We start from the raw sequence: 14,610 nt of genomic DNA, 5'->3' as shown, positions 1-14,610 counted from the left end.
GATTGATTGATTGATTGATTGATTTGGGCAACTTTTCCACTTCATCTCTCTCCTAGGCTTGCTACATTTCCCACATAGCCACAAATGAACCTGCCTTCAAGCATTCTGTTCTCTAGAACTAATGGGCCCTACACACTGGCCGATATTTTGAAAGATATGAACGATCTCGTTCATAAATGAACGAGATCTCGTTCATATCTTTCAGTGTGGAGACTTAAGCGATGAACGATGCGCGTCCCCGCCTGTGCATGCAGGCCAATATGGACGATCTCGTCCATATTTGCCTGCACGTCTATGGAGCCGGGTGACGGGGGGAGTGAAGAAGCTTCACTCCCCCCGTCACTGCCCCCCCCCGCCGCCGGGTCGCTCGTCGGCCGTATCGGCCGTCGGGCACCTCGGCCAGTGAGTAGGGCCCATAAGAAAGTGAATCACCACTAAAATAAATGTCTGTGGGGGAGTGGGGGCGGGGTGTTAGGAGCCTGGATGGGCCTGTAGCTGTGTAGCAGCCATAACCTGCAGCCTTTCATATTATAATACTGTATTGTGAAATGCCTATTGTTTAAAAATAGCTTTCCTACAGTTAGAGCAAATGGTCATTAACAGCTGTACAGGTGGTCAGTAGAGTTCTTACCTTTAATGGTAAAATGATCCTGTTTCTCTCTGTCAAATGTAGCTGCTGAAATTAACTCTCCAGTCTCAGGGTTAATCCTGAAAAGCTCCTGTGCTGGGCCTGGCATGATGTGATAAGTAAGCATAGAGTTGATTCCTGAAAAAGAAAACAATACACATGCAAGTTGTCCTGCGGCAAACTGTAGTTTCTGGATATTACAATTTATCTGTGGTGGAGAAGTTGCAGAAAAGCACATAGAAATCTTATAGGCCCTACACACATGCCGATTTGTTTGAAAGATATGAACAATCTCGTTCATAAATGAATGAGAACTCGTTCATATCTTTCAGTGTGGAGGCCCCGCGCTCATTCATCGCTGGTGCCCCGTCGTCTGTGCATGCAGGCCAATATGGACGATCTCGTCCATATTTGCCTGCACTTCGATGGAGCCGCGTGACGGGGGGAGTGAAGAAACTTCACTCCCCCGTCACTGCCCCCCCCCCCCGCCGCCGGGTCGCCCGTATCGGCCGTCGGGCACCTCGGTGGCGGATCGGCATGTCTTTAGGGCCCATTAGGGGCTAATGTATAAAGCAGTGAAAAGAGTGGGCCAGTGGAGAAGTTGTCAATAGCAACCAATCAGCTTTGAGGTAGCACTTGTCCATTATACGGTATAAAATGATAGGTAGAAGCTGATTGGTTCTATTTTGTTTACTTAATAGATGCTTTCTAAATTAATCTATGGTTTAATATAAAAAAATTTTTTTTTAATTATTTCAGGAAGAGACCTGATTGGTCCTACTTTTGAGAAGGACTATTTTTTTTTTCTTTCGTCTTATTCCCGCAATTTACGTAGTTTCAAAATAATATTTGAATACATATCTAATAAACATTATTGTTTTAATATATCTTAATATTAAAGCATGCATCTAAAAAGAGGTTTCTTTGTTTTTGCGCTCTTGGAAAAACTCTTCCATTGTGGGCCTGTTGCCAAGTTTGTGGCTACAAATGAAATAATGCTGCCAACCTGAATACAGTAAACCTTATCTACAACAGCCACATTCTCTTGGAAACATTATGCAAATTGACTTGCTCAATAATTACAACTAATTATAAGATGAACAGACTTGATTATTCAGGCCGTATTAAAACTTTAACAATGTTTATAGCGCAAATAAATTAATTTTAATTGGCTACATAATTATCATACATGTTTATTAAAAACCTGGTAATAAAAAATGCTGACCACATTTATTTTGTTTTCTACAGAGGATGAAACGGACATTGCGCTATATTAAAAAAACTGCAATTTTTCCTCACATACAACAATTCACAGGATGACCAATTAACATAAATATAAATATTTTTATTTAAATGGCCTTTTCTATAGAAGTCCCCCTTGTTTACTCTGCCATCCCATTTTTTGTCAGTCGGGCAAATATATGGTTGCATATCTGATGTGCAGATGACCTCTGTGTTTGGATCAGCAAAGGAGTCTACTTGTTCTTGATTTGAGACTTATCCCTAATGACTTATATTTGCAATATTTGTAGATAAAAGATAATATTAATGTGTTATTTGAGTTGTGATCAGTTTTTTTTGGACAACATCGGAAATGTTCATGATACAATTGTGATCTTGTGGGATGGTTTGCTTTTGGGTATATGGTTCAAAATTTGAGCTTGAGCAGGACACATTCAAATAAAGGACACGTGTTGCCTGGTCAAACCTAAATGTACACAAATAATAGTATTTTCAAATATCAACAGATAAGATTATTCTGTTCAGGGTTGGAACAGTGGGGGACACGTACTAAGCAGTGATAAAAGTGGAGAAATGAGCCAGTGGAGAAGTTGCCCATGGCAACCAATCATCTGCTCTGTATATTTTTAAAGTATGCAAATATAAATGTTATGTCAATGGTGATTGGTTACCATAGGCAACTTTTCCGCTGGCTCACTTCTCCGCTTTTTTCACTGCTTAGTACATGTCCCCCAGTGTCACAATTACTATACTGTACAATAAAGCAATCAAACATGATTGGTCCCGCTCTAAAGGCACAATTTCTAATGATTTTATTTAGGAACAGTGTTCTAGGGGATTGAGTTCGGGTGACCAGCATTTGGGATCCCGGCTGTCACCATACTGCCACCGGGATACCGATGCCGACTGTCGGTCTCTGAATAGTCCGGTATCCTGGCGTTGGTATAGTTACCATCGTTCTCCCGACCGCCGGTCACATAACTACATCCCGTTCCAGGATGCTTCCTCCTGTAATTTCCCTCTGTCTAATACAGTTCAGACCGTCCCTCCACAGTGACTGTGTGCTAAACCAGCCTCCTCTCAGAGAATGTGTGCTAAGTAATATCACAACATAATTGTTAAGTGAATTTTCTACATACTTATCTACATTGAGGGGTATATGCAATTGCGGTCGAATTCCTGAAAATGTCGAAAAACGGGACATTTTCGCCCAAAAAAAAATCGACAATGCAATTCAGTACTTTTCGTCAAAAAAACGGCCATTCCAAATTCGACTTTTTTAAATTCGACATTTGTCAAATTCGACATTTGTCAAATTCGACATTTCTGCAATGGCACAAATGTGGCATTTTGACAAAAGTATATTCAATTGAAGATTGTAAATTCGACAACAGTGCTTTTAGACAGTAAATTCGTAATTTTCAATCCGCCACACTGTGCTGGCGGAATCTAATAAAAAAATGTAAAAACATGTTTTTTTTGTGTTTTTTTTTTTATTGGTAATAGCATATCTATTTATATTAGAAGGGATTAGGTACTTGGTTTGTCTATTTAGGAGGCACAAGTATTATTTATATATTTTTAAAAATATATATATATATTTTTTTAATGGAATGGGGTAAAAATCAGAAAAAAAAAATGCGTGGGGTCCCCCCTCCTAAGCATAACCAGCCTCGGGCTCTTTGAGCTGGTCCTGGTTGCCAAAATACGGGAAAAAAATGACAGGGGATCCCCAGTATTTTAACAACCAGCACCGGGCTCTGCGCCTGGTCCTGGTGCAAAAAATACGGGGGACAAAAAGAGTAGGGGTCCTCCGTATTTTTTTACCAGCACCGGGCTCCACTAGCTGGACAGATAATGCCACAGCCGGGGGTCACTTTTATACAGCGCCCTGTGGCCGTGGCATTAAATACCCAACTAGTCACCCCTGGCTGGGGTACCCTGGAGGAGTGGGGACCCCTTCAATCAAGGGGTCCCCCCCCCAAGCCACCCAAGGGCCAGGGGTGAAGCCCGAGGCTGTCCCCCCCATCCATGGGCTGCGGATGGGGGGCTGATAGCCTTGTTGAAAATGTATGAATATTGGTTTTTGCAGAAGAACTACAAGTCCCAGCAAGCCTCCCCCGCAAGCCGGTACTTGGAGAACCACAAGTACCAGCATGTGGGGGGGAAACGGGCCCGATGGTACCTGTAGTTCTACTGCAAAAAAAATACCCACATAAAAACAGGACACAGACACCGTGAAAGTATAACTTTATTACATACATGCCAACACACATACATACCTATGTTGACACGCCGACTCTGGCCACGTCTCCAATGTCGACGTCCGGGGTACCTGAAAATAAAATTATACTCACCTGATCCAGTGTTCAGTTCTTTTATTGTAATCCACGTACTTGGCAAAACAAAAAAACGCATTTACCCGAACCAGACGGATTGAAAGGGGTCCCATGTTTACACATGGGACCCCTTTCCCCGAATGCAGAGACCCCCCGTGACTCCTGTCACAGAAGGTCCCTTCAGCCAATCAGGAAGCGCCACTTCGTGGCACTACCCACAGCCCCAAACACTAACCCCCCCCCCCAAATACCAGGACCTGACAGATCTCTGTGCAGTTCATGCACTGCACCACCCTTGCACTTAATAGCTGTATGAGCCCCTCCTATTGGGTCACAGCACACACTCCTCTGATCCTTAGCCTTAGTCAGGTGACTTAAGAGTGCATGCTGAACCTCGGTTGACAGAGCTCAACATTATTAGTTGATGAGTACAGGATGGTGCAGTGCATGTAACACCGCAGTCAAGAGCGTGGCTACCATAGGTGCAAAGACTGCAGTTGTTATGGGGCCCAGAACTGAGAGGGGAGAGCTAAGAGCTCCTTCAAAATGTTGCTATGGGACCCATAAAGTTCTAGCTACACCCCTGACCCCAGATGAACTGTAGCAGACTGGCGGGTCTGTGGGAGGGACCAGTCACTAGAAAGTAGAACCGATCAATTAGTGTTGAATGAACAGAATACATACCATTTACCAGCGGACGGGATGTCGGCTGTCAACATCCCAACTGCCGGCAGCGAGGAGAGCGCTAGGAGTCCCCTTGCAGGCTCACTGCGCTCGGCACGCTACAGGCCCGGTGGCTCGCTGCGCTCACCACAGGATTTATTCCCACTCTATGAGTGTCGTCAACACCCACGAGTGGGAATAGCCCTGGTGGGTCAGTAATCCGTCTGTCGGTATTGCCGGCCTTCGAGATTTTGGCGTTGTTATCCTGAAGGATCCCAACAGCTGTCACTTTAACTGCAACCCGAATAAACAATAGACCTTGCTGGCATTGAAAAATGTGTGTGTGTGTGTGTGTGGGGGGGGCGGGGGGAAGGGTCTTCATGTCAAGGTGCCATCAGGTTACCACATAATCCGACCCTGTTTGCGAAAATGTAAGCACAATTCTTACAAAAAAGCAGGTGCAAATTTAATGGACCATAGGCAAATGGAGGGGGGTTTCCATTTGGCTAGAAACTCCCCATCCCCACAGCCTGGCTAGCGAATCTGAGAGACATGCTGCATGATCCAGCATGCCCGGCTGATCGATATTTGCGGATCGGTAGCCCGCATACACGCTGCAATTATCAGGCGGCCGCGGATTGGCCAGATAATTGTAGCACGCATGCCCAGCAAAACAATTTACAATAAGCTACATTTCACTAACATATTGACAAAATACTGCTGATAAAATAGTAATATGTGGCCAATGCATGCTTGTTTAACATTACCTTAAATCCAAAAAACACTGTTTGGAACTAACTATCACCTCACTTTGCCACAAACAAAAATGACACAGATATTGTAATTTGTAACCAATAATTATATGCGGCATAAATTTTTTTAAATCGTAATTTTATTTTCAATGATTATTCTCAAACCCTGTGAAGTGCTAAAACTGAGCTTTGCCATCAGTGTAATTACACATTTATTGACTGATAGCATCAAACAGTGCTGGCTGTCCGAAAAAGATCTTGATAATAATATTATATTAGTTTTCTTTATAATTGCTAAGATATTAATTATGTTTGTCTTAATACAAGTTAATTATTCAGATATAGTACTGTAGTTATACCTGTTAAGATAATTGGTTCATAAACCAACTAAATACAGTATATGATGTTAAAATGAATGAGTTAATTAAGACATAAATAGGCAAATAAAATCTTATACTCAAGCTTATAGTACAATTATGTACGTTGCAAATGTCTAAAATATGTGTGTTATAATATACAGTAAATTATAATGCAAGCAGTGATAATGGCACATAGTAAAACACAACCATGTTTGCACTGCACTGCTTGTTGTAAAAAGACCCAACTGTGCTTTAAGCAGTGTTTTTACATCTCATAAGTGTTATTAATTAGAATTACTGTGAGGTTCCTGTTTTATAGTTAGTGGTTTGGTTTCACAGAAATGTATTTTTTGGAGAAGTGTATTGTAAGACTGGACAACAGTGCCACTGTGTGGACAAAAATAATATAGCCACAACAATGCAAAGGAATCCAGTTTTCTTAATTACTGTAACATAAAATTTGCCTTGTTCAATTATGATCAATGTAAAAATAATTTCATCTACCAAACAACATTATTTTTTAATTCATATAATATTTACAGTGAGTTTAGTGATAGGTGAATAATGAGTGGTGACATAAGCAAAAAGTAATGAAAATGCAGACATTTCAGATTGCAATGAGTGAATGTCTATCCAGAACCATCCAACCCCCAAAATGTGACATTATGATGTAGTGAAAACCGGGAAGGGCCAACAGGGCCAGAAAGAGCTGAGCTGAGCACTAAGAACATCCAAGCATCTTTGTGATGGCTCTCTAGGCTGCAGGGTTCCACCCTAACCATCCTTCATATCAAATACATGGGTCACAGGGTAGAGAAAGAGCTGCTAGGCCCTGGGTGGTGGTACCACTTGCACCCCCTTAGATATGGACCTGTTTCCATCAGTACATTTCTTAGCTGTTACTTATGCACAGAGTTGTTGAGATTTGTGGACTCTGAAGAAAAAAAAACGTCTTGTCCAGTTGCAGTGTAGTTGTGAAAGTGAAGAGCTCATGAAATTACAGTGACTATATATAATAAGATTATAGTGATCGTGATAATCAAAGCATATATCTGGTCATGTCAGCTTATACAGCCTATAAAAGGGGCAGACTAGTTGGGCCAAGTGGTTCTTATCTGCCGTCACATTCATGTTTCTATGTTTATACATGGCACTGTCAAAAAAGTACATATGTGCACGTGCAGCTCCGATTGCTCAGTAACTTGTACAGGGTAAGCAGCAATGCATTTGCCAGTGGGGAGGGAGATAAAGGCAGTCCCTGAGTATCCTTATCCAGCTCATTACAAATGAATTGTTGTCAGGAACGTGACTGTTTTGTGCAGTGCATAGTAGATCTGGTGACATAGCCTCACACAAGGAAATAACACGAGACAACTTATTCTGGTAATGAGCCACACATTTAGATGCATCTACAGAAATTTGCACGCACTCACTGGCACACACAAACCAATAAGGCAAAAACGTCAGTGCTCTCCAGTAGTTCTCCAACACCTACAACCTTCCACACAAGCACTAATAAGAGTCATACTTTAAATAAGAGTCAGACTATAAGTCAAATTCCAGCCATAATTTGTTGCCAGAAATTGTCCTGGGGAAAATGTTTAGGGTGGCAGTAATAACATGGTAATGGTTATGTATGCATTATGTGCACAAATGGATAGTTGGGATCACCTAGCAACAAAGCTCGGTTACACCGTCATCCCTAATCCGATATATGTAAAGTCATTATACTAGTTTCCTTTGGGATAAAATAACACCTGACAAACAACATGGCAGTTCCAAAAATAAAATAATAACATACTAATTACACATCAGCGTTGTTGGATTTGCTGACAGTGGTGAACATGGTGTTCATTGTAACTGTTCTAGGACTAAAGATATGTCTGATTACAGTTGTTAAGTATAAACTGTAATTTCCCACCGGCTACTGTACAGTACACTCATTTTTTTTTTTTTTATAACACCAAACCATTGTTGTCAGCCATCACTGCTGCAGTAATAGGCAGAATGAAAAGTACAGTAGGAATCATCCTAGAGCACTGTCCATAAACCTGCACTTATCAAAAAGATAGCTCTAGAAATGATGATCTTAAAGTTTGTGGAATGTGTCCTATCAGGAACTGATTATTTGTGCTGAAAACCCTAACATTTAGCTCCATATCCTCCAGTCACTGTGTGGTGTGGTGCAGCCTGCCACTCCCATAGAGACTGACAGTTCATGTGCAGAGAGGGAAACAGGATCCCACATAGCAGAGTGAATAATAATATGAAAGCAGATTTTTATTAAATAGATGTTGTGCCATGACTTGCAAATTTTGAGCCAAAGCTCACAGGATTGTGGCAAACAGAGTTTGTGGGGCTTCACATATACTTGCAACTATGTATCTGTGCTCATGCCATTCCACAGATTTGTTGTTTTTGTACAAAGTTTTTAGAACAGTTTCATCAAAGACCTGAGTGGACAGAGCACGCCAAGCTCAGAGGGTAAGAATGCCAGGAAGTGTGTGACAAATGAGGTGGCATGGATCACATTACTGTTCTTAAACTTTGGTACTCTCTGTGTCTTTAAACATGTTTTGAACTGCACAAAAGTACACTCTACAGCCGTGATTCCCTACCTCGGTCCTCAAGGAACAATAACTGTCCAGGTTTTACTGATATCCATGCTTGAACACAGATGGTTAAATCAAAATAACTGTGGTACTAATTAAGTGTGTACAAGTATGGCTATCCTTAAAACCTGGACTGTTAGTGTGCCTTGAGGACGTAGTTGGGAAGCTTTATTGTTTTCATTTGCAGAGTACATCAATTGCATTTATAGGGTGGAATTCAATTGTTTGAAAAGTCGGTTGGGTGTCTGTTTTTTCCTGTCTGACTTTTCAAACAATTGAATGCCCCCCATAGTGTTGAATTTAAGAATCCCTATAACAACCGTACTCCCTCCCACAGTCTTCATTATAGATTGCATAAGAAAACTGAGGTACTGTACCTGAATCACTGTCCTCTGCTTCCAATGTCATGATATGTTGCCCAGGCTCTTGGTTCTCAGGAACTGCAGTTTCATACAACATTTGCTTAAATATTGGTGTAGCATCATTTACATCGATGACTCTGACTGTCAAGGTCTGCGTTGCTGAGAGAACTGGAGTCCCGTTGTCTGTGGCCAATATGGTCAAAATATAAATTTCCTGAATCTCCCGGTCTACTATAGACGATAAGGTTATCCATCCTGAAGAATTCAAGTACATAAAAAATATCGCATAAATGTGTTAATTGTCATTTGTTGCACAACCTGAGAAAGTAAAAATGTATGGGAGCAAAGATTATTTTCCTTATAAACCTATAGATTACATACAAGTAGCACCTGATTCAGAGGTGTCGGCAATGTCAATGTCAGACGCAGTAAAGTGATTTTCTGCTAACGTGCATCTAAGTTGCACTGCGCGCGCGTTTTGGTGGTGTCCACTCAGGGTCACAGCTGCCATTTTAGATGTACACGCGGTGAAGTGTATATAAAATGTAGTGGGTGTTCCTGGGCTGTGACTGGGAGGTGACTTAGCACACACGCAGAGACGGTCCATCATATGGGCATGGTAGGGGAGTGTTGGTGAAAGTGGGACAGTACACAGATACTACACTGCTCACACAGGAGGACACACTCAGATGGTGCTGGGCCACTTCATTTGGAATTGGGGCTTTCCGGGACAATTCCATTTTAAATGACACTGTGTAATACAGCTACACTTTGTATTGTATGCAAGCCAACACCTATGGTACTCACTGACTGGTGGAGCTAGCAATGATAATATATTGCAAATGCAATGTGTATTTTTAACCTGCAATATTGTATATGACAGTGGTATGTGACTGTGGTTATTGTCAAGAGTAGGGATTTCTAGAGTTAAAGGGATTGCTATGTGGAGTTTAGAGAGTCATTTGTGCAAAACGTGTGTCAGCTGTTGCTACAATTCCTTTCACTAACGTGATATTTATATTATCAAACATGGATCTTCACCAATGTTTATCGATATTTTCACGTCTTGACAATTTTCTATTCTTCTATGTTCTATCTAGTACTGAGATTATTTTAGTTCAAACACTGGGGTCTATGTACAAAAGCCTTGGAGAGAGATAAAGTAGATAGAGATAAAGTACCAGCCAATCAGCTCCCAACTATCATTTTTTTCAAACACAGTCTGTAACATGGCAGTTAGGAGCTGATTGGCTGGTACAGTACTTTAACTCCAACCACTGTCTCTCCAAGGCTTAGTGGATAGATTCCTTAGTACATAGACCCCTCTGTTCCTGTTTTATTGCAATTTGAAGTAATTGTGTAAAGGCTACTTTCCTACATTTGTAGCTGCTACTCTTTGTTATTCTTTTTATAGTTCAAAGGGCGCCAGTAATTTTTCTATATTTAGTAGAAAAATACCATACACAAACATTGTGTGGCTAATACTAGCTGAGGATAAAAGACTAGAGGTGTTGGGGTGAGGGTTCCTGAATCAATCTCTGGTGGACGGAAGACCGGGCCCTTGCCCTGAGGCCCATACATATTCAGGAGGAGGCTGTGTCGGTATGTAACAGAGAGACTGTGAGAGGGAAGTCGCCACATGGGCATCACTTGTACTCCGCCCACACAAAATATGTGCACCAAAAGGGGTCTTACACTTGTATACATAAGACATAAACATCCAGAGCAAAGTATGCTCTCTGCATAGGAAGTACAGCTTTGCTGACATTGACAAACACTATAAAAGCCCCCAGACAAACAAAAGTATTGTTATAGTATTTTTACAATAGACAACACTTAAATAGTAAACAGTACTTATACGGGTACCACCCACTTGTCATTTTGGATTAAGGATGACTAGGAAGGTAAGTGCCCTCCTGCCTGTTTTGGGGCTGATGCAGAGTTGTGAGAAAAATAGGTGTGTGTTACACATAAGAAACGTACTCTGATAAATAGCATAATGTAGAACTGTGTCATTTCCTGCTGCATACACCTCTGTATCAGTAGCATATGTCTCTGGTGTACCACTAGTCATCATCATCACATGAGCTTGCCCCATACTAGATGAAATAGATACTTTGCCTACATGAGGACAACCTGTCAGAACCCTGTGCTGACTCTCCAATCATAACTGTAGATGCAGTTGGAAGGTTGGAATTTGTATTCTCGTATCTGTGAGTGCTAACTTTCTGAGCATGTGCAGTGAGAATGTGTGCCATATATGCAATGCAAACAGGTGTTCCGCATCAGCCTGTTTGTCTGTATGTTGGATATCCTGGGTATGAGTACCCCAGGCCACAGGGTAGGAGCTCCCCCACTGTCTGGCATTTCTCTTCCCTTAATATAAATGTATTCAACCAGTAAAATACTGTACAGTCAGAAAACAGGTTGGTAAACCGTGATACTGCCTAGCCATTCACACCACATCTAGTATCATTATTTGATTATAATACTGTATTTCCATAAATTAAACCCAGATGTGTTAAGTTTTACCATAGCCAAGGCTTGGTCTTGGCAGATGTAGGATCAGTTATAAGTGGGAACATGGATCATCTTAAAAACTGTCTTCAAAAACACATTTTCCTTTTTCAACTACCAATTTGCAAGTGTATTCACTGCCATATTCCTTTCCAAAGAAAATGATCTCTCTTGAAAAATTAAGTATAATACCTGTTGCTTCGTCCAGCAAAAAAACTTCCTTTGTATTCCCATCCATGATTTGAAATGTTATTTTTCCATTCCTTCCCTCATCCGGATCCTTAGCCACTACACGATGGACGGGTGAGCCAATTTCTGCATCCTCCATTACCGAAGCATCAGGCAGTGATAGAAAACTTGGACTGTTGTCGTTGACGTCTTGAAGGATAATCCGAGCAGTCAGTGAACAGTGTCGGCGATGTGTTATGTTAGCTGCCTGGTCAGTTGCAATCACTGTCAGAGTAAATGATTCTACTGTTTCTCTGTCCAGCTCTTTGTCTGTAGTCAAGAATCCATCCCATTCATGAATTAAAAAAGTATTTTCATTTGTACCATCTGTATTTAATGAATATTTAATCTTGCTGTTTGCTATATTCCCATCTCCATCTTTGGCCTTAAATGTATACAAGACAGTCCCAATAGGTACATTTTCTTCAATGCCTATGACAACAATGTGGTCAAGAAAAACAGGATAGTGATCATTTCCATCTTCTACCTCAATCTTTAGGATGATAGAGTGGTTTTGAGGACGTCGCTCATTATAGTCTTGTATACTGAGGTGTAACATGTATTGGGTGTTTGTTTCATAATCTAGTGGCCTGGATAGGTATATATCTCCAGTAGAACTGTCAATGGCAAAATGGCTGCTGTGCTCTTCTTCAGATATGCGGTAATGGAGATTCGTACTGGACAACAACCTATCTCCATGTGACTTCACTGAGCCAATCACTTGTGCAGGTTTCACTTCCTCTGGAACCTTCAAGGTCTTTACTTCTATATTGTCTTTAAGTTTCTCTTTAAAAGTTGAAATGACCTAAAAACAAATGCATCACATTATAACTTATAATGGAATTATTCAAATATTAATGCTACATCAACATCATACATTTAGAATTGTATTTAGCCCTGTAGCACACCATTCTCAGCTGATAAAACCCCATGTAACATAACACCTGTGACACATTAGTTGGGGGCATTTTGCCAGAGGATTTAAGCAGAGAATGTACAAAAGGAGCACATTTTTACACTACTGATAGGGCAGGCCTGCCCAGATCAGGACATTCCATATGGATTATGTGCATACAGGAATAATGCTCATTATGAATCACCTGAGGCACTATAGACATACCTCCCAACTTCGTTGTCTTCTAAAAGAAGGCACAGCCTCGGAGGGTATGGGCATGGTCTCATTTGAAGGGCGTGCCCAGCGCTCTCCGAGCAGTTGGGCAGCCTCCAACTCCCCTCCCCATTGTCTGCTTTGCAGAGCAGAGCAGCAGGTGATCAAAGTAAAAAGCACTCTATGGGGCATATTTACCAATGTGCAGGTTTTTTAGAAGTGGAGATGTTGCCCATAGAAACCAATCCGATTCTAGCTATTATATTCTTGAAGCAGCTAGATAAATGTTAAGTAGAATCTGATTGGTTGCTATAGGCAACATCTCCTCTTCAAAAAAAATGCACCTTAGTAAATATACCCCTCTATCTGGAAGATTGTTTGTTATAAAGAGTTAGTTTACTGTGGACCCAATGACTGCATCCCGTTATGAAAGGTTCTCTTTGATATATAATGAAGGCAAGCTCTCTGCACTTTCTATTGGAAAACAAGGCCTCTGGGAGCTTTGTTAACTGTCTATAGGAAAATTCACCTTACCAGATCCCACTCCGACAATGCCAGCATGTTTCCTCCGCTAAGTTGTATCTTTTCATAAATACTGCCCCATGTGTGGCTAAATATTTAGGGGAAAAGATAAATCATACCGTGTGCAACTATTTAGAGTTCATTATTCTTTTAATGCAAATCTTAAATGATGTCTAATAAAAACATTCTATTTCTCACTTCTATACAATTTACACCGCAATAGCTCATTTCTTCTCATTTGTGTTATTGTTATGTTAATAAAAATGTAAGTTGTGTAACTGCTGTATACTGTATTGTGCTGCTTGCTCTGTACAGCATTGCAGGAGATGCTGCCATCTCATATACTTGTCATAATTATAAGAAAAACTATTTAAAACTAACTATAAATCTAGGTTAATTTTGCCTTTGACTGAGTGTGTTTTGACTGATTAAAGTGTAAAACTGCAATTTTTCAATGATAATGATAATGGTTACATAAATGATATATAACCACATAAATAACTATGTGTTACTTTCGCTGTTTCAATAAAAAGTGACATTGAGTTTGATGCCTCAGCAGCGTCTGTGTCCTGTCATCCTTTAAGAGAAGTGAAGAATAAAAGCTGTCAGCAGACAACCACTTGCAGTCACGCAGCAAGGTCATCTTAATCCTGCCACATTGGCTTTATGCAGGCATCTCATTGATACTCTGTATGAGGCTATGAGCAGCTATTAGGCAAATGATATGCATTTCCCTGCATGATACTAACCTAAGTGGCATGGCAACAATACAGTGTGCTGTGTCTCTATGGTAGTCTATTTTGTAACAAACATAACATATTTAGGCTCTGTTACAAATTCAGTTTATTGATCTCTGCCAAATAAGTCAACAGCTTCCCCTTTGCACAATTCATTTCTTGCTATTTATTAAATCCCACAATGTTAATTTAATACACTGAGGAAGTTACACTGCAACAAATAAATGACCTCTATGCCTTAGGAGTAAAGCATTATAAACATAGATGGATCACCGAGAAGATGAATATGTTTTATACAACACGATTGGGTCACAGAGTGGCATAGTGGCACAGTGGTTAGCAGTACTGACCCATAGCACTGAGATATTGGCTTCCATTCTCTCCAAGACCCTAACTGTGTGAAGTTTTCATGTTCTCCCTGTGCTTGCATGGGTTTCCTCCAGGTACTGTGTATGTGTGTGTTTGTGCATTTATGTGTGCGTGCTTATCTGTGCATGTTATAGGGAATATAGGGGGGAATTCAGACTTGATCGCAGATGTG

At 40.8% G+C, this 14,610-nt stretch overlaps 1 protein-coding gene across 1 annotated transcript in view; it reads right to left on the bottom strand.

The window, feature by feature from the left end:
- DCHS2 (dachsous cadherin-related 2) overlaps window positions 1-14,610 on the bottom strand; it is a 402,858-nt gene that overhangs the window by 43,573 nt on the left and 344,675 nt on the right. The window contains exons 9-11 of the mRNA XM_063920517.1: window positions 11,667-12,507; window positions 8,973-9,212; window positions 632-766 (exon numbers count right to left, since the gene is read on the bottom strand). Coding sequence (XP_063776587.1) covers window positions 632-766; window positions 8,973-9,212; window positions 11,667-12,507 — 1,216 coding nt within the window. The remainder of the gene's footprint in view (window positions 1-631; window positions 767-8,972; window positions 9,213-11,666; window positions 12,508-14,610) is intronic.

The sequence above is a fragment of the Pseudophryne corroboree genome, chromosome 1, assembly GCF_028390025.1.
Source record: "Pseudophryne corroboree isolate aPseCor3 chromosome 1, aPseCor3.hap2, whole genome shotgun sequence".
NCBI classification, from domain to species: domain Eukaryota; kingdom Metazoa; phylum Chordata; class Amphibia; order Anura; family Myobatrachidae; genus Pseudophryne; species Pseudophryne corroboree.
The sequence above is the reverse complement of the archived record's forward strand: the minus strand, read 5'-3'. Positions and strand labels throughout refer to the sequence as shown.